The sequence below is a fragment of the Corythoichthys intestinalis genome, chromosome 16, assembly GCF_030265065.1.
Source record: "Corythoichthys intestinalis isolate RoL2023-P3 chromosome 16, ASM3026506v1, whole genome shotgun sequence".
Lineage (NCBI taxonomy): Eukaryota > Metazoa > Chordata > Actinopteri > Syngnathiformes > Syngnathidae > Corythoichthys > Corythoichthys intestinalis.
Window position 1 is genome coordinate 28,025,306 of NC_080410.1, and position 27,130 is coordinate 28,052,435.

Consider the following 27,130-nt stretch of genomic DNA (forward strand, 5'->3'; position numbering starts at 1 on the left):
TTCATTCATTTTCCGTATTGCTTATCTTCACAAAGGTGGCTGGGATGCTGGAGCCTCTCCCAGCTAACTCTGGGCAGGAGAATTTGTATTGTATTTTTGACACTTGACTTTTTAAAATTTCATTCAATAATTTTAACCACAGAGCGCAACAAACCGACTCATTTATATCAATGTGGTTATAATGAAAGCTGTGGCTAATGCAGACCAGGTCTTGAATCGAGTTATTGGCGCACGCTGAAACATGATTGTGTTGATTTGTTCAGTGGAAACCATTCATGCAGCGCGGGAGCCGTAAAGTACAATGACACGGACGCATGCTGGGGCTCGGTGACCAGGAAAGATGCCTACAGAGTCTTTCTGGTGAGTGGTCACTGCTACCTAACCTAAAATGTGTTGTGAATCCTGGAATGCGGAGCAGTGTAGATGTTTTTTCCCCCTGAATACTCCAGAAATTGCATTCATTTTTCATAGTTTCGTTCCTAGTGGTGGTCAGTTCTCATCCATTAAATCTGGGTTTTTATCCAACTTGACCTTTAAATTCAATAATGAATCACACTGAGCTTTGTTGAAACATCCTGTTAGCGAGGCAAATACTGACTTTCTTGTCTACCTTGCCGTCAAAAGATCCTAGCCCGAAGAGACTCACCAGACTGTCCAATGACCAGTTTAAATAATTGACTACTCATTTTCGGTGAGGAGACAAGTGGGGAGGGGGAAATCCAGGCGCCCCATTCGAGCAGACTCTTCGGAATCCCCGCTGCGTTCTACAAGGTCGCGATGAACTCCATTCTTCAAAGGGGGCCAAAAGTTGGAAAGTCAGTGGTCAAGCTATGGTTTTACTTAGTCATTGGTGTCGCAGACTGACTAACTGAAGCCTTTCTGATGAAAGAAAAAATAAAGCTGCAAATCTGTCTTCGAAGGATCCCTGGAAATCTCCCTAAAAACGGCCACTTCAAAGCCAAATAGCATGCTTGCTTTGTTTTTTTCAGTCATGGCTTTTTGAGAAGGTTTATGCTACTAAATAAGACTGAATTCAGGGGCTGAATTTTTAAAGACAAATCAGGTTTGGTATTATTGAGCCAACTAAGTAACAGGTAGAATGTGCATTTGAAAACTTTGGCTTGGTTCAGACCCTTCAGACAGTCTTAAAGTGGAAGTTCTGGATTTTTGACATTAGGCTTAATCTTCAAGTTAGCGGGGGTTTATAATTTTAAAAAAACGAGGCACTCAAGATGTACAAAAATAATTCAGTCATGGCTTTGTTCAAATTAAAAAATGACATGTTTCGGCCATGTAGGCCTTCATCAGTGGGGGTTTAGTTAGTTGGTGGAGTTGATTTCAACAAATTCTGTTTTGTTTGCAAATTATTTGTTAGTTTCAGGGCTCCGGATTGGCTAAGGTAGCGCGAGTCAATGGCACTATTATAGCATGCCAATAAAAAAACAACACATGCACACATGAAAAATCATCGATTACCCATGCAATCCATAGTGTTGGCTATGTTTTCAGGATAAAGTTATTAAAATTGCATGTTAATAATTGCAATATAAACAGCAACATTTGTAATCCAGAACCTCTGCAGAGGAGCAGGGCAGAGTGATATCGCATCGTTTTTTTTTTTCTCCATCATTGATTTTTTTTATGTCGTAGCCAGCAGCAAGTGACCAGTTTATATTTTTCCTCGTTTTTCATAGGGAATTTGTGGGAAACTTTCCTTTGCCCATTTCTTTGCTATGTTTCCAAGGCCTCTAAATGCACATTTTGCTATGTTGCTGGCCGTCAGTTAAATTCACCAGACTGATGCTACATTCAAGGAAGTTGGGAAGTAAGAATTTCCAACCTCTGATTTGGAAATATATCATTAGTATGCCTCAAGTATTTGATTGCTTATGTGATGTCAGATTTGCTGAATGTCGAACTGTCTTTTTAAAGGCCAAAATAAAAAAACAACTTGCTGTTTGCATTCCCTTGGAATGCTTTAAGGTCGCAACTGGTACCCTCCAAACTTCCCACCTTCCTCGAATGCAGCGTGAGAACGAGTGACCGAAGCAGTACTCTTTATTGGGGTCGTATTGCGCATCTAAAAAAATAGTCCTGCAGAATGACTACGGCAGTTTGGTGTGACATGGTTTTGGCCGCATGGTTGTTTTGAAACAATGATCTGTGTTTTGAATTTATTTGACTATGTTGGATCTGTTCGTAGATCTGTATCGTTTTTTTTTTTATTTGCATTCTATAATGGTGCCATTGACTCGCGCTAGCTTAGCCACTCCGGAGCCCTAAAACTTACAAATAACTTGTAAACTGCACGGAATTTGTTGACATCAACTCCACCAACTAACTAAACCCCTGCTAAATCGAAAATATTAAGCATAATGTCAAAAATCCTGAACTTCCGCTTTAATGCACGAATCCGATATTTTGGTGATTTTTGGACTTGAGTGAGACATTAACTTCATGGTCTGAATGGGACAAGTCACATAGAATTGGACCATTTCAAATCCGATCTGGGTCACTTTCCTATGTGGTTTAAGTCCGATCTGGACCACAATTTCCCAGAATCTGGCTGGCGGTCTGAACTGTCAAGTCTCCCAAATCGAAATTCAGGCAGCAATTACGTCAGCAAAGAGCCAGAGCGGCAGGCAGGACGCAGCGATGTCGCTGTGCATTAGCGTTAGTGCCTAGCTCAAACTCTGCTTGTACGCAGCAAGCGGGCTTGAGCACACTCATAAAGAAATAAAATGAAGAAAAGGATAAGCCTGATAATGCTCGGTTTTCTTTCTGTGCACCGAATTAGCAATAATCAGTATTGCTTAATGCTTACATGACCGAGTTGGGGCAAACCGACACACATGGCTTGCATGGGATCAATCCATATAAACTTTGAATTTAAGATTAATTGGGGATTATTTATGTCTATTATTTGTGTCCTCTTTTTGGAAGTCAAAATATGATCACCCTGGAATGACGTACAGCCAGCATTTTTATGCTAATGCTTCCGGTCTAGGTCACTTTCACATGTGGTTTTAAATCTGATCTGGGCCACATTATTCCAGAATGTGGCTGTGACTCTCAAGTCTCCCAAATCGGAACTCAAGCGACCTCTGGATTACATTACTTTGTTAGCAATGGGTGAATTCATGTGATGAAGTAGCGGTTTAAAGAAAAACAAACATGGAGGGCGAAATGGATGGTGGTGTGCAGTCCATTGTTCAAGAGTTTCAACATACAGTGGGGAGAAAAAGTATTTGATACACTGCCAATGGGTTTTCCCATTGGCAGTGTATCAAATACTTGTTCTCCCCACTGTAGATCTATGGACGGCGACATTACAGACCTCCATGTCAATTATGCTACCATATGTTGGCGCTTCTTTCTTGTAAAGCATTACTCTACAATTTTATGCCCCGCAATTTTGTGACGTGTATTGATCTTTTACACATGCAAAATGCTCTTTTTGGTCCGCGATTGAAAATGGTAGTCTGAACGGGCATGAAAAGTAGACTATGTTGAACTGAATTCAGGAGCTGACAATTTTTAATAAATGTATTGAATTGGGCACAGCTGAACTAAGCTACCTTAGAATGTCCGCTTCGAAACAAGATAACCAGACTTACTGGTTTTTGAGGCATGACTTCTTGACTCTTTTATGAGTCTTCTCAGATAGACATGTCCACCAAATTTATTGTTACTAAGTTGAATGTGCTGTTTTTTACCCGAATTGCAGAGGGCGCCAACACGCGAGATATTTCAGTATCTGTGCGACCCGTAAAAGTGGTTGTAATTCCTGCTAATCTCTTATGCCCCCTCCGAATGAGTCCGTGGCTGATTTATGGTTTATTAGATGAGAAATATGGCGGTGGCGTTGAAGGGGATACAAAACGGCGGGAATAAATCATAAGTCAAACGACAGTCGTTGGTGGAATGTAAATGAGCCTTCTGCTGCTGCTGCCGTTAATGTTTAACAATCAGAGCGTGAACGCGGGCCGTCGACGAATGCGGGGAACATAAAAGCATCCTGCTTTATTAAGGAGTAGAATCAAACGACATGTCGGGGCCATAAATCTTGGTCTTCTTAAAGGATGCTTAATGTTGTCAGTCGTCATCTTGCCGCTTTGTTTAACCCAGGTTTGATTTTGTTCAACAAGTGTGCGCTTTGTTCCCCAACAGCGGTGAGTTATCTTCTCGCCGTTCATAAAAAGTCACTTTGCCAAAGGTTTAGACAACCAATCGGTGCTCGTTATTCATCCAAATTGCTCATTTTTTAAATAAGTTAATAGACACTTTGATGTCTTTGGGCTTATTTTAGTACTGTACCACCTTTTACTGTACATAGATGGCGTCAATACTAGAGCTGGGAATCTTTGGGCACCTAACGATTCGATTACGATTACGATTCAGAGGCTCCGATTCGATTATAAAACGATTATTGATGCACCCCCCTCCTTTTTTTAAAATTTATTTATTTATTTATTTTTTTAAATGTTTTGTTCAAAAATACTTTCAGGCTAAACAAAACTACTATTTCAGTATCAAGTTAACATATAGCAGTAAACAAATATACAAAAATAACAGTAAATAAAAAACTCCAGTCCCCATTCTGTATCAGCAGCTTTAAACTACATTCAATGAATTTAATGTTGTGAATCAACCGTTAAAGTTGTTAAAATTGCTCCCGTTATTTCATAAATTCCCTTTTGTCTACTTTCGACATGTGAAAGTTTTAAAACTATTTTAAAGATAGATTCAAGTCAATATTTTACCGATTTAGGAGTATTTTAGATAAAAAGTTAATTAGGTTTGCTTGGAAGGTTCGCTACAACAGCCTTGCAGGGACGTCTACTGCTTTAAGATGGTGGCCATTTACTAACGCCAACATCTAGCTTTTTGTAGGTGTGCTGCTAACGCTACCGAATCAATAATGCATCTAGTCTTATATAAATGATATCTACCATAACATTATGCTACTTTGTAGCAGCTTTTCGGCAGCAGTCAGGTATGTTGTTGTGTTTTTTTATCTCGTGGCATGAGTTGAGCTAGAGCCGTGAGTTGAGCATTGGCATTACCCGAGGGGCCGGGTAATGAGAAGCATGATGTTTAGCTACTCTCGCTCCGTTCCTCATTGACCGCGCGGCGCACTGAGTGTGTTGTACTTCCGCTTTACTTGGCATATTTCAATAATCGGAATTTGGATGTTTGTGAATCGTTCTCGAATCTTCCACAGCCGAATCGTGAATAATCTAAGAATCGGAAATTTTGCACACCTCTAGTCAATACAGTTCCACGGATATGATATATTGCGATATTTGGTCAGCAGATTTCCATTGACATGTTACTGTTGGTATTTTCTTTTGCCAATACTTTGCTGTTCTCTGGCTTCTTTGTAACAATTTTCAGATGATTGGATTTTTCTCGCATCTTGTTAAATTTCCATTTCATACAGATTTGTGACGCAAAGGGACATGCGGACTAATTAGCGTAGCGCCATCAGCTAGCAGTTTCTATTTCACGCGGCACAACAGATATCGGCCGAGCTGCGCCAAAGCTGCTAAGAGGATCAATTGGCTGTGATTTTTCTGTGCTGATTGATTCCACGGAGGCGGCGGGTGGCGGTTGCGTAACTCCGCCGTTGATCTAGGCCTCTTTAGTGCCACTATGATTGAAAAGATTAAGACGCGTATTTTGGGGGGTTCGCCCTAAGACTCCAATTAAACCCTGGCACGTCCTTGATTGTCCCCTGCTTCGGCCGCGTTAAGCTCGCCAAACGGCGGGCGGCGTGCTCCGCTTCGCCCCATTTTACCGTCTGATTTATGGCCCCCCGTGCGGAAAAAAAAATCAATGCGCTATATGCACTTTATGCTTACGCCGCATTGTTGGCAGCTTATCACCATGTAGATGTTTCCATTCCGTTGTGTGGCGTGTTAGAGTGAAGTTAATTTAAAGCACCCCAACCTGTGCACACGGCACTGCTGATTGATGAAGTCGCTGCTAAATGTTTAATTCCGAGGAGCCTCATTGACCTTCATTTTTTATGGGAGACGCCATTTTGGGTCTTCGACACACATTTGCAGCATTTGTCCTGTTGATGGTTTATGTCTGTGCGTATGTTAATCATTGGACAAGGATGTATAAATATGCTATCCTCAACTGCCTTTTTAAGGATTTCATCTTCCTGCACTGTTAAAATTCTGTTCAGTCTTCTTTGTTAATGAAGCGGCAGAATTATTCATCGTTGTGGTCTGACGGAACTGTGCCGACCTTGCAACCCTGAACCGGCTCGTCTTTCGACTGCATTTCTGTCATGCGGTTTAAATGGCTCGACAAGTGGGATTCCCCCCCCCCCCCCCCCCCCACTAAATTAAGGAAAATGATGTGATATTTGGATAATGTTTTGATAATGGGATCATTTGGGAGACATCACATGTAAAGCACATCTTGATGAATAAAACTGTGATTAAATGCTACTTAGGTATTAAAATTGAATATATTAAATATAATATATATATAATATAATATACTGCATAATATATATATATTAAAAATCATTTTTTTTGTTTTAATGAAGAACTTTCTGGTGATTAAAACATTTTTTAATGCTGAAGCACTATTTGAACTCTTTAGCTTTAAAATTGCAACCTATTCTTCATAATATTGTAGCATATACATTACATACAGTGTAATACACAATTAGCAATAATATTATGACTTTCCTTCCTGATATGCATTTATTTTTTAAACTTGTCAAGAATTCCAATCATCCCAAATAATAAATTATTATCAAAAATGAAACGCATGCATATTAAACCCCTTCACTGGCTGCTCATATGCACAGAACTGTACGTACAGTATTTCATAACTGGAGTTTTTATGATTGTTTATGCAGCTAAATGAGGGATGAAAAATCCTCTTTGTTTTTTGTAACCTTCATCCGGTTGACAAGGTGTGATCAGCGATGAAGGTGACATCATCAGCATCAGTGTGCTAAATGAGATGTTTCTCCTCTGTGATCAACAACACCTGCTCACATACGCGGAGCTCGGCTAGTTAGCGTACATAATAGACGTGGAGCCATGTGTGACAGACAGACCATGGCTTCCATTTTCTTTTGTCCACTGCATAAACAGGACAAAAAACAGACGGGTGAAAACATCTGAGTGGCAGCTCCATTAACTCCACTTTCCAGACAGTCCACAAAAGTATTGTGACGACTTGCAGGACAGGAAAGAAAATGTGCAGCTGTGACATTTCGCATCTTTCTTGAAAATAATCATCGATGCTACATACTGTGCATCAGGGCTGTTATGATGTCAATTGACGAATCGATAATCAAGATGTGCGTTGTTTTTTTTTGTTTTTTTTCTTCAGTACTAAGATGAGTCATTCAAGGACATTATTGACCAAAAAAATGGTCATAATACTCTCCTTGAGTAGTAAATATTCTCTTTAAAAAAAAAAAAAAATTTTTTTTTGAATTTTAATTATTTTTAAATTCTTTTTTTTTAAAAAGGAATAAAAATACTTAACATTATAAAGTTTTAATTTTTTTATTTTTTGCAATCAAAAAAGGGGGAAAGAGAATATAAAATTTGTGTAGTCCTGGATGAAAGCAGACTAATGTGGTAACCAATCAAAATTATATACTATATATATATATGTATGTATGTATGGACAGTGGGGCAAATAAGTATTTAGTCAACCACCAATTGTGCAAGTTCTCCTACTTGAAAAGATATAATTGTCAACATGGGTAAACCTCAACCATGAGAGACAGAATGTGGAAAAAAAAACATATAATCACATTGTTTGATTTTTAAAGAATTTATTTCCAAATTAGAGTGGAAAATAAGTATTTGGTCACCTACAAACGAGCAAGATTTCTGGCTGTCAAAGAGGTCTAACTTCTTCTAACGAGAATCCACTCGTTACCTGTATTAATGGCACCTGTTTTAACTCATTATTGGTATAAAAGACACCGTTCCACAATCTCAGTCAGTCATACTCCAAACTCCACTATGGCCAAGACCAAAGAGCTGTCGAAGGACACCAGAGACAAAATTGTAGCCCTGCACCAGGCTGGGAAGACTGAGTCTGCAATAGGTAAAACGCTTGGTGTAAAGAAATCAACTGTGGGAGCAATTATTAGAAAATGGAAGACATACAAGACCACTGATAATCTCCCTCGTTCTGGCGCTCCATGGAAGATCTCACCCCGTTGCGTCAAAATGATAACAAGAACGGTGAGCAAAAATCCCAGAACCTCATGGGGGGACCTAGTGAATGACCTACAGAAAGCTGGGACCGCAGTAACAAAGCCTATTATCAGTAACACAATGTGCCGCCAGGGACTCAAATCCTGCACTACCAGCCGTGTCCCCTTGCTGAAGAAAGTACACATCCAGGCCCGTCTGCAGTTCGCTAGAGAGCATGTGGATGATCCAGAAGAGGACTGGGAGAATGTGTTATGGTCAGATGAAACCAAAATAGAAATTTTTGGTAGAAACACAGGTTCTTGTGTTTGGAGGAGAAAGAATAGTGAATTGCATCCGAAGAACACCATACCCACAGTAAAGCATGGGGGTGGAAACATCATACTTTGGGGCTGTTTTTCTGCAAAGTGACCAGGACGACTGATCTGTGTAAAGGAAAGAATGAATAGGGCCATGTATCGAGAGATTTGAGTGAAACTCTCCTTCCATCAGCAAGGGCATTGAAGATGAGACGTGGCTGGGTCTTTCAGCATGACAATGATCCCAAACACACAGCCAGGGCAACAAAGGAATGGCTTCTTAAGAAGCATTTCAAGGTCCTGGAGTGGCCTAGCCAGTCTCCAGATCTCAACCCCATAGAAAATCTGTGGAGGTAGTTGAAAATCCGTGTTGCCCAACTATAGCCCCAAAACATCACTGCTCTGGAGGAGATCTGCATGGAGGAATGGGCCAAAAGACCAGCAACAGTGTGTGAAAAGCTTGTGAAGAGTTACAGAAAACCTTTGGCCTCCGTTATTGCTAACAAAGGGTACATAACAAAGTATTGAGATGAACTTTTGGTATTGACCAAATACTTATTTTCCACCATGATTTGCAAATTCTTTAAAAATCAAACTGTGATTTTCTGTTTTTTTTCCACATTCTGTCTCTCATGGTTGAGGTTTACCCATGTTGACAATTACAGGCCTCTCTAATATTTTCAAGTGGGAGAACTTGCACAATTAGTGGTTGACTAAATACTTACAGTATTTGCCCCACTGTATGTATGTACACTGCTGGCCAAAAGTATTGGCACCCCTGCAATTCTGTCAGATAATGCTCGATTTCTCCCCGAAAATGATTGCAAATACAAATGCTTTGGTAATAATCTCTTCATTTATCTGGCTTGCAATGAAGAAACACAAAGTAGAATGAAAATAATTAAATCATTATCATTTTACGCAAAACTCCAAAAATGGGCCGGACAAAGGTATTGGCACCCTCAGCCCAATACTTGGTAGCACAGCCTTCGACAAAATAATTGCAAACAACCGTTTCCGGTATCCATCAATGAGTTTCTTACAATGCTCTGCTGGAATTTTAGACATTTCTCTTTTGGCCAACTGCCCCAGGTCTGTGAGATTTGAAGAGTGCCTTCCTTCTCCAAACTGCCATTTTCAGATCTCTCCGCAGGTGTGTTATGGGATTCAGGTGTGGACTCATTGCTGTCCACTTTAGAAGTCTCCAGTGCTTTCTCTCAAACCATTTTATAGTACTTTTTGAAGTGTATTTTGGGTCATTGTCCTGCTGGAAGACCCATGACCTCTGAGGGAGACCCAGCTCTCTCACACTGGGCCCTACATTATGCTGCAAAATTTGTTGGTAGTCTTCAGACTTCATAATGCCATGCACATGGTTAAGCAATCCAGTGCCAGAGGAAGCAAAGCAACCTCAAAATATCAGGGAACCTCCGCCATGTTTGACTGTGGGGACCATGTTGTTTTCTTTGAAGGCCTCGTTTTTTCCCTGTAAACTCTATGTTGATGCCTTTTGCCAAAAAGCTCTACTTTTGTCTCATCTGACCAGAGAACATTCTTCCAAAACATTTTTGGCTTTCTCAGGTAAGTTTTGGCAATGTCCAGCCTGGCTTTTTTATGTCTGTCAGAAGTGGGGTTTTCCTGGGTATCCTACCATAGAGTCCCTTTTCATCCAGACGCCGACTGATAGTACGGGTTGACACTGTTGTACCGTCGTACTGCAGGACAGCTTGAACTTGTTTGGATGTTAGTCGAGGTCCTTTATCCACCATCCACACAATCTTTCGTTAAAATCTCTAGTCAATTTTTATTTTCCGTCCACATCTATGGAGGTTAGCCACAGTGCCATGAGCTTTACACTTATTAATGGCACTGCGCACGGTAGACACAGCAAACTAAAATGTAAAGCTCACAGTCATCTAACAATAATATGTGATATACATGAGCCGATAAGTCGACTCATGGTAAAAATAGTCGGTGATTAATTGACTCTGGCAGCTCTGTTTTCTAATTATGAATTTGATTAGAAACCTATTTGAAAAATATAACCCCAAATCCTTTGAAGCAAAGAATTTAATTTTCATATTTGGTCGTGCTCGGCCGCAAAGGTTTGGGTCCATGACGGACTGGCCCTCCTCATCTTCCTCCTCCACTTACTCGTTCTCCTCTTCAGCGCTGTCTCGGTCTCACTCGGCTCGTTTTGCCCATTAAGATGGCGGTGGGCCCGCCTGCCGGCCGTTTATGACCCACTTTACACTCTCGCTCTCTTCTTTGTCTTCTTTTCTCTCTCTTAGTTTGCTTCTTTTGTCTGCTTTACTCACCACGTTTCCTTCATCCAGTACAATAACCCACGCTTATTGTGTTTGCTGTCATTTTAAACAAGTACTCAACTCCTCGGCTGGATGTCTATCGCCGTTACTGTCCAATCCAGCCCACTGGATTGGATATCAATCAATCAGTTTCTATCAATCAATAATCAATAATATCAACAATATATAATCAATCAATTTCAAAATTTCTATAGTGCTTTACAAAAGCACAAAAGGCCCTCAAAGTGCTTTAAAAAAAAAAAAAAACATGGTTCATGATAAATAAAAGGAAGGAAAGTACTATACTATAACATTAAGAAAAAAACAAAAACAACGCATCACAATAAAAGACAAAACTGCAAACAAAACAACAAAACAGATAAAATCAAAACATCAAAACCCTCAAGAAATAAAACCAGGCTACACTCGTCAGGGGAAAAAGCGAGTCTAAAAAAGTGTGCCTTTAACCGAGATTTAAAAAGGCCTAGATTGGTAATGGTGCAGATTTCTGGGGGTAGGCTATTCTTTCCTGGTACACCAGACTCACCGCTGTTCCAGCTATTGAGTCTGGCCACCATTCAGCGGATGCAATTTCCAGGGCGGAGCAAGCCCAAGCAAACAGACAGCGGAGTGGACCAATCAGCGACGGGCAGACGTGACGTTAATAAAACGACGAGGGCAGGACGAGGGACTTGCGCGCGGAAGTAAACATACGAGGAGAGCGGAGTTTATTCAACATGGCTAGTGCGAGACAAACTGTTGTCAATGACTCGTGTCGATGTGTTTTTGGTAATTTAAAACTGATTTTAGCGTGGATTGGAACGTATTCTCAGCTCTCCTGTTCACCATCTGTGTTGTTGTGGAGACGACTTCCGACGTGCAAGAGCGACGTTGCTCGTTAAAGAACACGTCACGCAAATACACGAATCTGATTTGTTGATTGATTTTGTACCTGCTCGAGAAGCCGTTAATGGGCTGGTTCCCAGACTTTTCTCTCAGTGTTTGAAAAATACAGGGAGAACAGTCTGGCCGTGCCAGGCAAAGGCTATTCCACAACCTGGGGGCAGCAATTGCAAAACATCTGTTGCCCCACTGTTTAAGTCTCGACCTCGGAACTTGCAAAAGAAGCTGGCCGGTAGAACGGAGAGCCCTGCCAGTAGGCTTGCCACCCGTCCCTTGAAATACGGAACCGTTCCGTAATTGGGAATTAAAAGTTGTGTTCCGTATTGAACCAATACCAAATGCAGTTTATTCCGTATTTCACAATTGTCCCATGGGGCGACCCCCCCGCGGCCCACGGCTCCGGCGGCAGCGAGGGGCGGGCGGCAGTGCGACCAGCCATGCACGTCTGTAACACACTAACACACACCTGGCTGTGCTCATGAGTGACCACTGAGCCAACAATAATGAACAAAAAGGGCAGGAGATATTAAAGACACCAAGATAAGTTATCTGCCTGCCCGATGCTGTCTGCCCTGCACTGCGCTCCACTTCCGGGTTCGTTGATTAGTTACCTCGCTCGCTCGGACACCCTACCTCATCCTCAAAAGGGGAAACATCTTCAAAAAATAGACTGGAGCGGAAAGAGGGTAACTCGTGGCTCGATAGAGTCACTGATGATGATTATAAAGTGAACTGCAAGGCAGGCAGGAAAGTTTTTGCAGTGTCTCACGGAGGTGTAAAACGGCATGCAGGGGACCTACACAAACTGAATATAAGATCCCAGAAGAGTCGTCACAATTCTTTGTACCTGAAACATCCCCTGAGCTTGATTTGGTATGTTATTATGCTCTTGTATATGGATAACATATAGGCTATATTTATATTTACCTTCATACATCTTGCAGTAATAGGAGCATGGCTAGGCTATTTCAGTTGCTACTATGGTTGATTAGTTTCAGGAATGTTGATTTTTTGTTTTGTTTTTTGAAACGTGCATTTATTCTCAATCAATATGGAATGAATTTATGTACCCATAAAGAACATCTTATTTTGTAATGCTAACTAATGCTCCTCATTTGGAATTATTCCTAATAGATTAACAGCAAATAAACACTAAATAAATAGTCCTTCTGCGAATATATACTTTGATTGGTTAATAGTGATACCAAAATTAAAGCAATAATTTGACATCATCCCACTCCTACCCATTAAATTACTGCAGCTGAGGTGACACAGGTATACCACACAGTAAAACGTGGCCAGCCAGAGCTACAATAGTGCTGACTGTGGATAAAGGCTCAATCAGAAGATTTTTATGTGATTCCAAAACAGTGAAGAAAATGACTTTGGGGAGAACAAAGCAAGAGGCACTGTTGAAACAAGTCTTGGGTCCAAAGGCAGTGGGTGATGTGCTCAAGATCTTAACGTCACCTATCCCATTCTCCATACAGACCGATGCCTCGAATAAATTGAGCAGGAAGATGTTTTCCCTTGCTGTCCAGTACTTCAGTCCAGAGTCTGGGCTCACCAACAAAATGCTTGACTTTATAGAGAATGCAAACGAGTCAGCTGCTGGAATTGTAGCTCTCCTGGAACATTCCCTTAAGAAATTTGGCTTGTCAATGGATCACATGACCGGATTCAGTGTCGACAACACAAATGTTAAATACAATATTGACAACTTTGTTTTCACTAACCTGCAGAAAAAAACAAAACAATCTGCTGCAAGGAAACTGCCTTGCCCACATAGTGAACAATACAGTTTTCTCATCTAAAAAGATACATTTCTATGCAATTTAGGAGTTTTGGGGATGCCCCTTTTTTTCGCCAGTAAGGCTTTGGGCGCCAGTGGGGCATCCCTTATTTCTATTTCTGAAAGGTGGCAACCCTACCTGCCAGAGTTACGGAGGGTTAAAATTTCTGATAAATAAGAAGGCGTCTGGCCGTTAATAGAATTAAAAACAAACAGTAAAAGTAGGAAATAAATTCTAAAATGGACTGGAAGCCAGTGGAGCGATGATAGCTCAGGGGTAATATGTTCATGTCTAGGTGTCCCATTTATCTATTGCTGTCAATGGGCATGAATTACTTAATTGTATTCTGGTTTCTTTTGGTGTGACTTTAGCTCGTTTTCCTTTGATTTGCTGTGTGGCCTGGGGCGAGCGACCTTTTTACGGGAAGCTAATAGGACAAATCCCTGAGCTTGTATCCATCAGCGCCTTGGTCACCTTTGCAGTTTCTCATGCCTGACTCAGCGCATATCGCTTCTCGTCCGGTGACGTGGGAGGCTTCACATGCTAATAGAAATATCTGAGTTTTTGAAAATTCAACCTCCAATGTCTTTATTGTGTAGGCTAGAGGTGCCCTAGTCCGGTCCTCGAGACCTCCTATCTAGCTTGTTTTCCATGTCTTTTTCTTTCAACACACCTGAATCAAATAATAAGGATCGTTATCAGGCTCCTGCAGAGCTTGCCGATGAGCTGATCATTTGATTCAGTTGTTTTAAAGGAGGTATACGTGGAAAACAAGCTGGATAGGGGCTCTCGAGGAGCGGACTTGGGCACCCCTGTTGTAGGTCAACAGAAAGTCTCAAAAAGACATGTCTCAAAATAATGTGAATTCCACACTATAGAGTAGGCCTGGGCGATTTGGCTGCCCGCCCTAATCATAATTTTTTTTCCAAAATGTCCTTTTTAATATTATTTATTTTTTTAAGTTTTTCTGTTTTTTTTAACAGGTACTTTTAATATGTAATAAAAAATATGACACTACAGAATAATTATTTGATTTACATATTAAGGAAATAATTTCATTGCATATTAGCATTAAGCTAATGAGCGAAAAACGGATTTTATATATTAGTGCACAATATTTGTAATTATTTTTATGTGCGTTTAGATTTACAGTTGACCTCACCTGGACTGAAAGAATCCACTTGAAAACATTGCAGCATAATTCTAGTTGGTCTTTAAAAATCCAAAATTTAGCCACTTTTGGCTTGCCCGTTCAGACTGCCTTGCAGACTGCCTTGCTTCTGCATGCGCTGACGCATCCTAACAAATGACTACACATGCTGGCTGGACGTCATTCCAGGGTGATCATATTTTGATTTCCAGAAAGACACACAAATAACAGACATTAATAATCCCAGTTTAGTCTTATATTTAAAGTTAATATGGATTGATAGAACATATGCACACACTGTGCGTGCATGATGCGCACACATAAACCTTCTGTGTGTGCTTCACTTTGCCCTGACTGGGCCATGTAAGGAAACTGAAATAATGCTCATTTTCTGCACTGAAAGAAAACATAGCATCATCAGGTTTATCATTTTCTTCATTTTATTTTTTTTTTTATGATTGTGGTCAAGCCCGCCTCCTGTGTAAAAGCTAAGTTTCAGCTAGGCGCTAACTCTAATGCACAGCTACATCACTGCCGTCATGCCTGCCGCTCTCGCTCTTTGCTGACGTAATTGCTGCATGAATTCCGATTCGGGAGACTTGACAGTTCGGACTGCCGCTACATTCGGGAAAAATGTGGCTCGGATTTTACCCACCAACAAAAATGACCCAGATCGGATTTGAAATGGTCCACTTATACAGTGCTGGCCAAAAGTTTTGGCACCCCTGCAATTCTTTCAGATAATGCTCAATTTCTCTCAGAAAATAATTGGAATTACAAATGCTTTGGTAGTAGTAGCTTCATTTATTTAGCTTGCAATGAAAAAACACAAAAGAGAATGGGGAAAAAAATTAAATCATTATCATTTTACACAAAACTCCAAAAATGGGCCGGACAAAAGTATTGGAATCCTTTGAAAAATCATGTGATGCTATTCTAATTTGTGTTATTAACAGCACCTGTTTCTTACCTGTGGCACATAACAGGCAGTGGCAATAACTAAATCCCACTTCCCGCCAGATAAAATGGATTAAAGTTGACTCAACCTCTGTCCTGTGTACTTTTGTGTACCACATTGAGCATGGAGAAAAGAAAGAAGACCAAAGAACTGTCTGAGGACTTGAGAAGCAAAATTGTGAGGAAGGATGGGCAATCTCAAGGCTACAAGTCCTTCTCCAAAGAACTGAATGTTCGTGTGTCTAACGTGCGCATTGTCATCAATAAGTGTAAAGCCATGGCACTGTGGCTAACCTCCCTAGATGTGGACGGAAAAGAAAAATTGACAAGAGATTTCAACGAAAGATTGTGCGGATGATCGATAAAGAACCCCGACTAACGTCCAAACAAGTTCAAGCTGTGCCGCAGTCCGAGGGTATGACAGTGTCAACCTGTACTCTCTGTCCTATTTTAAAGGGACTCTATGATAGGATACCCAGGAAGACCCCACTTCTGACCCAGAGACATAAAAAGCCAGGCTGGGCATTGCCAAAACTTACTTGAGAAAGCCAAAAACATTTTGGAAGAATGTTCTCTGGTCGGATGCGACAAAAGTAGAGCTTCTTGGGAAAATGCATCAACATAGAGTTGGCCTTCAAAAACGAGGCCTTCAAAGAAAAGAACACGGTCCCCACAGTCAAACATGGCGGAGGTTCCCTAATGTTTTGGGGTTGCTTTGCTGCCTCTGGCACTGGACTGCTTGACTGTGTTCATGGCATTATGAAGTCCGAAGACTACCAACAAATTTTGCAGCATAATCTAGGGCCCAGTTGTGCGAAAGCTGTGTGTCACTCAAGAGTTCATGGGCCTTCCAGCAGGACAAGACCCAAAACACACCTCAAAACGCACTACAAAAGGGTTTGAGAGAAAGCACTGGGGACTTCTAAAGTGGCCAACAGTGAGTCCAGACCTGAATCCCATAGAACACCCGTGGAGAGATTTGAAAATGGCAGTTTGGAGAAGGCATCCTTCAAATCTCAGAAACCTGGAGCTTTTGGCCAAAGACGAATAGTCTAAAATTCCAGCAGAGCATTGTAAGAAACTCACTGATGGATACCGGAAGCAGTTGTTCGCGTTCATTTTGTCTAAAGGTCGTGCTACCAAGTATTAGGCTGAGTGTGCCAATACTTTGTCCGGCCCATTTTTGGAATTTTGTGTAAAATGATAATGATTTATTTTTTTCCATTCTCTTTGGTGTTTTTTCATTGCAAGCAAAATAAATATAGATATTACCGTAATTTCCCAAATATAAGGCGAACCCGTGTATAATGCACACCCCAAATTTACTTGTAAAATCTAGGGGAAATTATTGTACCTGTTTATAACGCGCACCTTAATTTTAGCACCAATAAATAGAAGAATACAAGAAAACAGCTCGTGTACAGATACAGAAATGTCATTTTACTGAATGAGAATGAAACACAGCACAAGCATAGCACATTGGTAATTCAAAACATTACCATAAACTGACAATATTTACGGTAATAATATGATTTGACAACTTCTCCAACTTACCAGAATCTAGGAGAAAACAAAACATGTGACTTTTCTTTTAAAGGCTGCTGTATAACTTGCTCGTTTCATCATGATGAATAAATGTTTCTTCCAAGGATTGATACGGTCAAATCAAAGTGAGAACCTAAGTCGGAAATCCGTGAGAGCTCATCGCTGTCAACGCGACAGTAACAATAGGAACTATTGTTATTTGGGTTTGAGTTTCCCGAGGGACAGATATAGTTGACGGACACAGGAAGTCTGTGTGCTTACGTTTGTTATGGTCCGAGTTGCGGAGCTGCAATAAACGTTGACTCAAATGAGTTCAAGAAACTAAATTCTGTGCTTTATGAAGAGTGAAAAAAAGCAGAATTTAACGCAGACGAAATCATTCGGCCGATTAGAGTGAAGTATTACCGAAACAAAATGGTGACGTCACGTACCATAATGGTCGGCAACGGGTCGACGTATACGTTTCTTCAACACAACGTGGCCGTGTCAATTAAAAAAAAAATTGGTTTATATGTATATATATATATATATTTCTGTCTCCATCCATGCACCTGTTTATAATGCGCACCATGATTTTACAAGTTGTTTTTGGGGAAGAAAAGTGCGTGTTATATTCGGGAAATTACGGTAATACTAAAGCATTTGTAATTGCAATCATTTTCTGGGAGAAATTGAGCATTATCTGACCAAATTGCAGAGGTGCCAGTACTTTTGGCCAGCACTGTATATGACTTGTCCCGTTCAGACCGTCAAGTTTCAGATTTGTGCATTAAGACCTGCGATCTGAACCTAGCCTTAGCTATTAAAGCCGCAATCTCAAAGGGAGAGGAAAAAATGAGTGTATTACAGTCCGAAAATGTTTCACTGAGCATTTTCTCTTTCCTGTTCTCTAAGCTTTTTCCTGCTTTTTTTTCCCATACTGTGACATGTACTTTGCGAGCCGTGAATCCAGTAAAGGATCCCCTTTGACGGTTTTACAAGTTGTAACCTATTAGTCTCACGCATGGTTGTAGACCTAACATGAGTTCTGGCCGTGTTCCCAGGTACAGAGTCGTTTAGCTGTCATTTTGCGTGGCCACTTAATGTTGTTTTTTAGCCGTCTTGGATGGTTAGGTAGTCAGCCGCTGTGAATCTTAGTCATCATCATAATCATCATCATGGTTCTTAATGATGCCAACAGGTAATCGTCTGTTTGGCAAAATGGAAGCTTAGAACGCAAAATGACATTTTCTATAACTCATTGGCTGCCATTGATGGCTTCATGTCTTTTTGTTTTTTTTTGTGTGTGTCTTGCAGAGCGTTTTCACTGTTCTTTTGGGACCGTTCACCTTTTTCAATGCCCAGAAGACGAAATACCTTCAAATCCTCACGTCACTCATGCGCTGGATTGGTAAAAATTTCTCACTTCATTTCTGTTCTTTTTAAAATATTAATTTTTAGAATCTCCAAAAAGTATTAGCATGAAAACATGCAGGAAGTCTGTCATTTTGGATTGAAATGACCAAGTGTCAAACCGCCTCCACAGAATAAAATATTTTAAAAAGCAGTTTGTGTTTAGCGAAATTTAAGAATTCGTGAAAATTTACTTACCTGAAATAGATCCTTGAAAAAGTCACAAGTGTCATGACAAAAATAGACATAGGAAATCTGTTGCTAAGGTTTAAAGTCACTGTTTTAGGTTCAGACTACAGAGTTTAAAAAAAACAAAACAAAACAAAGAACTTCCCATAAAACTGATTATATAACATAATAACTTGAAACTCAGTGGATGTATTTATCACAGGTAGGTCCACAAAAAGTCTCAAAGAGAAATATTGTTAGTTCACCTTAAAGCATCCATGTTCATGGAGCTTAGCCAGGTTTGTTCCGGTGAAAAAGGAGAAGAAATAAATAAACAGTGAGGTATTGTGAGACCATTGACTTTATTAAATCCTGCAGTGGCACTCTTGGCCACTTCAATGCTACCTCTTTCCGGGAATCGTTCCTTGCCCTCCACATCCCATATCTCCCTCCCCCTGGTGTCGAGGTGCGTCCATCAAAGGTCCGGTCCCCTGCCGCGTCTTGGCTTCCCATCTCGCCGCTCATTCGTCACTCTGACAAGCTTGACGGGCCGTCCCACCCTTGATTGGACTGTCACTCAAGGAAAATAAAGTGCCCGTCCATGGGGGCTGCGCGGGAACCCCCGACTAGCTCGAAAACACTCCATGGCGTCGGCACACCAACTAAAGTGAACAGGAGTGTGTTGTTTGCTGGATCTTTCACTCTTTGTCCGCCTTGATCCACACCTACCTTCCTTCCTTCTTTTCTTCCTTCTTTTCTTTCTTTCTTCCTTCCTTCGGACTGCTTAATACCGACAACTAATGTTGTCCCAATTAATGTTGGTAATCTTACTTTTAAAAAGTAATTACAGTTACAGTAACGTCTCCTAAAAAGTAATGAATTTAGTAACTCCGTTACCTCATTGTAAGAGTAATTAGTTGCTCAGCAAAGTAACTGATGTTACTTTTCATTTTCTACACATTATTACATCAAGAGCGTAGGTTTGGTCTCAACATTGGTAGGGACAATATAACAGCATAACCTGCATGTACACTTTTTGCTGGGTACGGGAATTTTATAAGACCAAATAGATTATTGAACAGGGGTCAGGGCTACATTTCTCATGAATATGAACCTAATTATTTGATAGGCTAAATGATCAATGAAAAAGAAATCTGTATTGACTTATAATAACTTTAAATTGTATTGGTTCAGGTCATACACCATGCGATTCAAACCTTTGATTTCAAAAATTACTAAAGAAATATTTTGAAAAGTTCCAGAATATATGTCTGGACTTTATTAACAAATTTAAATTGCAATATTTGAACATAAATTATATTAACACCTACAATGAATTCAAACTTGTCAACTCATTCACTCTCAGCCATTTTCACCAGAGCAAGGCCCTTCGCTCCCGGCCGTTTTTCTGGATTTTGACTGATTTTGCAAGGCCCACAGAAAATTCTGTTCTATTGCGATATAAATTTGGAACCCACCAAAAGAAAGATTAGACTCTCTTCTTTCAGCAGAAAAAAGAAAGTTCATATCTTTTTTTCATTCTTTGAAATCAGCATTAGAAAATAGCTTAGTTTGAGCAAGTTTCCATTTTCTGATGAAAAAACGGAGAAAATTAGCTTTTTGTAAACGCATACATTTCAAACATAACTTTGACTTTAACACAGCTATTTTTTGCATTAGTTACATCCCAAACATCTGAATGTTTTCCTTTTACAAAATATCATAATGAACAAGACAAATCGAGCTTTTGATAGCAAAGTAACAATTTGTTTACACATGACTAATGAGAGATGACGCCGTTGTCGCCACGTCTGCCGTGTAAACAAAGATGGATTATTTTTTAATCTCCGCGGGGTCTGCTTGGCGAGCCCGCTGCACGGTGGTCTCAGACGTTATGTTCCGTCGTCCAGCGCCTGGCATTCCAGGTGTCCTCTCGGTTGTTTTGTTCGGTCGTCCGCCACCTGGCATACTGCCGCCAGCACTTCGACCGTGCTGCCCGGCTTTTCATTGCTGTTGAATCGGGTTGCTGGTCTTTACAAAATGCGCTACTTCCCTCTAGTGGCCAGTTTTATTGCTTTAAAATTGGTTTGCAGCCTTGTTTTTTGTTTCTCAGATCGCAAGCTATAGATTCTTCTTGTAAAAAAAAAAAATGCAAAAGACGTATAAATACGTTTTTGGGACATTGAAGCATTTAAAAATAGAACGTATTTATACGTTTCTGGGAGAAAATGAGTTAATTAGCGCTTAACTATCCAGGAATACAAAAAACTAAATGTTTGTTTTAAGACCACTCAACATTGTCTGAATAAATAAATATAACTGAAAAACCTTCTTAGTCAAGGAATAACAAAAATAAATAAAAATCGAGCCTTCCTTCAGATAGACGACTACTGCTTTTGTCCACAAGCACAGACAAACTTAACAAAAAATGAAAGCTCTTTTGGGCTACTTTAAGACCACATAAATAAAAAATAAAAAATGAAAATTGTCGAGAAGGGGGTAAATCTCGGTTTACTATATTTGTCACAGTTTAATTAACCTTAGCAGTAGAGAACACATAAAGCGGACACTTCTCTCCAAGCAGCTTCCTACTCGAGTTTTGCCGGTTAGCAAGTTCTCAGTTTAATGTTAAGCTAACGCTGATGCAGGTCGGACTTTCAGTAGCAAAATTAGTGGTGTGTTTGCCACCTCCACAACACTGACGTCTTTTTATATTGCTTACAGTAGTCGCTGCTGCTGACTGAAACAAACATCTAATATCCCTTCTCTTTGAAGGGGGCAGAGGAGGCGGCATGGTGTGTGCGTGTGGTGGTGGTGGTGGTGGGGGGGGGGGGGGGGTCAAGTATTCAGCCAATCAAACGTGCATTTAAGGGGTGGGGAAATGGACCGCTACATTCAGCAAGTGAAAAGGGGTAAATGTAAGTCTGAACATAATGAAAATAATTCACTTAATAATGATAGGGTCAATCTATCCTTACAACATATGGGAAGACAATCTAACAGTCTAAATTACCTATATAACTGAACTCATTATATAATGCAAATGAGGTTGCTTAAAAGTTGGTGGGGACAATTTGAGCATCCTGAAAAGTTGCTAGTGTTGTGTCCGTACCGTCCCAATGGAAACCTACGCCCTTGTATTCCATTAGACATTCTATAACATCTTTACATCAAAGATGTTTGGATCAAATATATTTGTCTGTTAAGAAAACACAAATGTAAACTTACAATTGACCAGTGCAAATCTCCGAAACTGTATGTTAGGCCATAGACTTCATAATGGTATTGGCTCCGTTAAAGCTGAGACAACGGCATTTTTATGTTGAAAATTCTTGTGAATAAATGCGTAAATTCCTCAATTCTTTATAGATATGGACGTAAAACAGTCTCGATTCTTGGTTAAAAGCAAAAAAAAACTGCAGGTAGAATTTAAGTAAATATGTCAAATGTGATGCTCGTCTTCAAGTCACACTATGGTGCCGCCTTACCACAACAAAGAGCTTTTTACTGTTAAATTCTTGTGAATAAATGCTTAAATCCCTCAATTCTTTATAGATATGGACATAAAACAGTCTCAATTCTTGGTTAAAACAAAAAAAAAAAAAAAGTGCGTCCTGTTGGTATGCGGTAGAGCTTTCTTACTTTTTCATCTAAATCCGACGTTACATTTGCTGCGTGCGTGTGTTTGTGAATAGCTCCTCTTGATATGGGCGGCCCCCTGCATGAAGGTGAGGCGCAGTATGTGCCCGATGTGACCTGCCAATACCATTATCAAGTCTACAGTATGGTTAGGCCTACTGCACATTATGCCCGTCGCAATTATTGCTGTTTTGTCGTGTCTGCCAGAGCGTGCAGTGAAGCACCTAGCCAATCATCGTCACGTTTGCAACGGCGTCACCACCCTGTATTTTGCCGATACCGATAGCTAATCTTGAACAATATCAGATCGGAAGATCTCTACTGAAAATTTACTTTTGGCCATTCTCTTGTGCTTCTTCTCCTCCTCCGGCCAATGACATCGTCTCCAGCATGTGCATCACATGTGTTTGTTTGTCGGGCAGACGGTCCTCAGAGGGTCGTTAGGTTGAAGCGTCAAGGTCGTTGGTGGGCCTGAGCCGCAAAGATAAATCGCGCTGGCTGCTGCTGGCATCCCAAGCATGCTCAATTGACACAATTGTCCCAGCTGGTGTGCGTGTGCGAGTGATGGCTTCATCCTGACAGACGTCCGACCGCTGCTGTCTGAATGAGAGCTCTTGATGGAAGAGCCAGTCGCGATCATTCACTGCCAGCCTCGCCGGTTCAATTGGGTACAAAACAATGTTAGTTGTCATTATCGTCGTCGAATTTGGCGGTACGGCACCAGATTGAGTTTTTACGTTTTCTATCTAATAATTTGTTCCCTGCAAGTGGCGTCGTGGTTTCAAATTGGCATATAAAACGTTGTAAATGAAGATTGTTTTTTCCTCAATCAGGCTGCTGCAGTTCATGCTGTATTTAACGTGTTGTATTTTTTTGGGTGGTTAAAAACCATTTACTGCATTTCCAATGCGAGCACACCTCTTTATGGAGCCCAGTCAAATAAAAGCTCAAGTAGCACAATACAGTAATAACGCCACATGAATGGCCAATAATACTTCAGTATGGCGCTGCCAGTCGAGTGGAAGTCGTCATCTGCTCAGCAGTTGGTTGCTTTATTGGCTTTCAGGAAAGCAAATTGAATATTCCCAAGACCTTTTTTCAACTTATCACTTATCCCACATCTATTTTTCTTTTGTGTAACATCTATTGAAAAGTCACAACATCAAAACTTGGCTCAAAATACAAAGTCTTGGTGAGTGCTTTTCATAAGTTTTTTCAATGTGGTATGATATGATGACATAATTACTAAAACATACACTGTTGGCCAAAAGTATTGGCACCCCTGCAATTCTGTCAGATAATGCTCAATTTCTCCCAAAAATGATTGCAATTACAAATGTTTTGGTAGTAATATCCACATTTATTTTGCTTGCAATGGAAAAAACACAAAAGAGAATGGGGAAAAAAAAATCATTATCATGTTACACAAAACTTCAAAAATGGGCCGGACAAAAATATTGGCACCATCAGCCTAATTCTTGGTAGCACAACCCTTAGATGAAATGACTACAAACAACCACTTCCGGTATCCATCAATGAGTTTCTTGCAATGCTCTGCTGGAATTCAAGACCATTCTTCTTTGGCCAACTGCTCCAGGTCTCTGAGATTTGAAGGGTGCCTTCTCCAAACTGCCATTTTCAGATCTCACCACAGGTGTTCTATGGGATTCAGGTCTGGACTCATTACTGGCCACTTTAGGAGTCTCCAGTGCTTTTCCTTCAAACTGTTTTCTAGTGCTTTTTGAAGTGCGTTTTGGGTCATTGTCCTGCTGGAAGACCCAGCTTTCTCACACTGGGCCCTACATTATGCTGCAAAATTTGTTGGTAGTCTTCAGACTCCATAATGCCATGCACACGGCCATAGGTAGCAAAGCAACCCCAAAACATCAGGGAACCTCCGCCATGTTTGACTGTGGGAAACATGTTATTTTCTTTGAAGGTCCCATTTTTGAAGGCCAGCTATGTTGATGCCTTTTCCCAAAAAGCTTTACTTTTGTCTCATCTGACCAGAGAACATTCTTCCAAAACGTTTTTGGCTTTCTCATGTAAGTTCTGGCAAATTCCAGCCTTGCTTTTCTATTTCTCTGGGTCAGAATTGGGGTCTTCCTGGGTATCCTACCATAGAATCCCTTTTCATTCAGACGCTGACGGATAGTACGGGTTGACACTGTTGTACCCTCGGACTGCAGGACAGCTTGAACTTGTTTGGATGTTAGTCGAGGTTCTTTATCCACCAGCCGCACAATCTTTTGTTTAAAATCTCTCGTTAATTTTTCTTTTCAGTCCACATCTAGGGAGATTAGGCACAGTTCCACGGGCTTTACACTTATTGATGACACTGCGCACGGTAGACATAGGAACATTCAGGTCTTTGGAGATGGACTTGTAGCCTTGAGATTGCCCATGCTTCCTCTTCCTTACAATTTTGCTTCTCAAGTCCTCAGAGAGTTCTTTGGTCTTCTTTCTTTTCTCCATGCTCAATGTGGTACACACAAGGACACATGACAAAGGTGGAGTCAACTTTAATCCATTTCAGCTGGCTGCACGTGTGATTTAGTTAGGGTGCCAATACTTTTGTTCTACTCTATTTTTGTACTTTTGTGTAAAATGAGAATGATTTTTTTTTTTCCCCATTCTCTTTTGTGTTTTTTCATTGCAAGCAAAATAAATGAACATATTACTACCAAAGAATTTGTAATTGCAATCATTTTTTGGGAGAAATTGATTATTATCTGACAGAAATGCAGAGGTGCCAATACTTCTGGCCAGCAGTGTAACTATTGATGAATCCATTTAATCTAAAATTTTTTGTACCTGCGAAGTGTCCAAATAGATTGGGAGTCCATTGCTGTCAATGGCAGCCAATAAACTAATATATTGTGTGTGTGTGTGTTTTGTTGTGGGTCAGCGTTCACCATGATGATCATCCTGGCGCTGATGCGCATCGGGTCGGGCGCAGGTGAGGGCCGCCCCCCGGCCGCCTCGCTAGCTGGCGTCCCCAACCTGTTTGGCGTGTGCGTCTACTCCTTCATGTGCCAGCACTCTCTGCCGTCGCTGGTGACACCCATTTCGGACAAGAAGCGAGTGGGCTGCTTCGTCCTGGCCGACTACGTGCTGATCCTTGGCTTCTATGTGCTGCTGTCTTTTACCGCCATCTTCTGCTTCGATAGCGCGCTCATCCACGACATGTACACGCTCAACTTCACGGACAACTGCCGCGTTCTGGATGTGCCCGTGCTGCGGTATTTCCTGGGCCTCTTCCCAGTCTTCACCATTAGCACCAATTTTCCCATCATTGCCGTCACGCTTCGCAACAACTGGAAGACATTGTTCCACCGGGATGGAGGCACGTACCCATGGGTGGTGGACAGAGTGGTGTTCCCGCTGATCACGCTGGTGCCGCCCGTGCTGGTGGCCTTCTGCACACACAATCTGGAGTCGCTGGTGGGCATCACAGGGGCCTATGCCGGCACGGGCATCCAGTACGTGGTGCCCGCCCTGCTGGTCCACCACGCTCGGCGCCATGTGGAGCCGGTCACAGCGCGCCATGCCGTCAACCAACACCGCTCGCCCTTTCGCCACGCCGCCTGGGTCTGGTTCGTGGTACTGTGGGCCGTTTTCTGCCTCATGTTTGTTACCGCCAACATCATCCTGACCGATGTCAAAAAGTGATGTGGGAACTGTGCCTTTTTTGGGATGGAATTCTGCCTCATTTATTAAGAAAGGACCAAATAAACGTCTAATTTTCGTAACAGTTTATCCTCATTAGGGTCGAGGGTGAACTGGGTGCTTTCGCAGCTGATATGAGGCAGGGTATACTCTGGAGTGGTCGCCAGCCAATGGCAAGCACCATGATATGAAAAGAGAATTGGAATGTGGACATAAATGTTTCTAAGTTCTAATTCTGTAAACAAAATAAGTATTACTGGTGGAAATTACTCATTTACGGCCACAACATACTAATTTAGCCACAAACTACCATTTAATACTTGTCTGGCATATCATGGGGTGGGGATGACAACACCACCGTGTAATAACAATAACCATTTAATCGTCATATTCTTTTTTTTAAATAATCGGCTGACATTGACAGCGATTGATATCCAATCCATTTTGGACTTTAGCTGTCAGTGGCAGTGAAACATCATGGGTGTGTGGCCATGGCTAAAGTGGTGCCTTTGGATCGGATCCTCATTCCGTTTTCATGACCTGACAATCTACCGAAGCGTGTTTGTGTCACGTTAGTGGAAGTGAACATTTTTTTTATATACATTGTAATTTGAATGAATCACAAAATAAAGTTATTAGTCCTTTTCATTCTCGCACCATCTTCTCATCAATAATTCAGTGAACTCAATGAAATTACAAGTGCCAACACAGTGTGACAATAAATATGATGGATTTGACCTTTATTCAACAAATTGCATACAATTTTTTTACTGTTATATTTATAAGGGTAACCAAATCTATATTGCAGTCAATGGAAGCCACAAGTTAAATTATTTTAACTTGTTACAATGTTATAAAATAGTTATTACACCAGTTTTGGGCAAATTCTCTTGGTGTCTGCCACTGTTATAAGCAAACTAACACAACCAATTAGAATCCTGGAGTCAACTGAGGTAAAGGACCGGCACGTTTGTTATTGTCGTTCAGCGTGATGGATACAAAGGTAATCTGCTGTCGTCAATGTCAATGTGCTGCTTAACTACGAGATGTTTGGTCGCCATCAAGCCATAAGCAATAGCCATAGTTTTTAAAAAATGAATAG

At 40.9% G+C, this 27,130-nt stretch overlaps 1 protein-coding gene across 2 annotated transcripts in view; it reads left to right on the forward strand.

Moving 5' to 3' along the window:
• tmem104 (transmembrane protein 104) overlaps window positions 1-26,676 on the forward strand; it is a 44,202-nt gene extending 17,526 nt beyond the window's left edge. For both annotated transcript variants that reach the window (XM_057817518.1, XM_057817519.1), the window contains exons 8-10: window positions 264-360; window positions 18,457-18,550; window positions 25,268-26,676. In XM_057817518.1, the coding sequence (XP_057673501.1) occupies window positions 264-360; window positions 18,457-18,550; window positions 25,268-26,031 (955 nt within the window). In that variant the 3' untranslated portion in view covers window positions 26,032-26,676. The remainder of the gene's footprint in view (window positions 1-263; window positions 361-18,456; window positions 18,551-25,267) is intronic.
• Window positions 26,677-27,130: the final 454 nt, after the last annotated feature.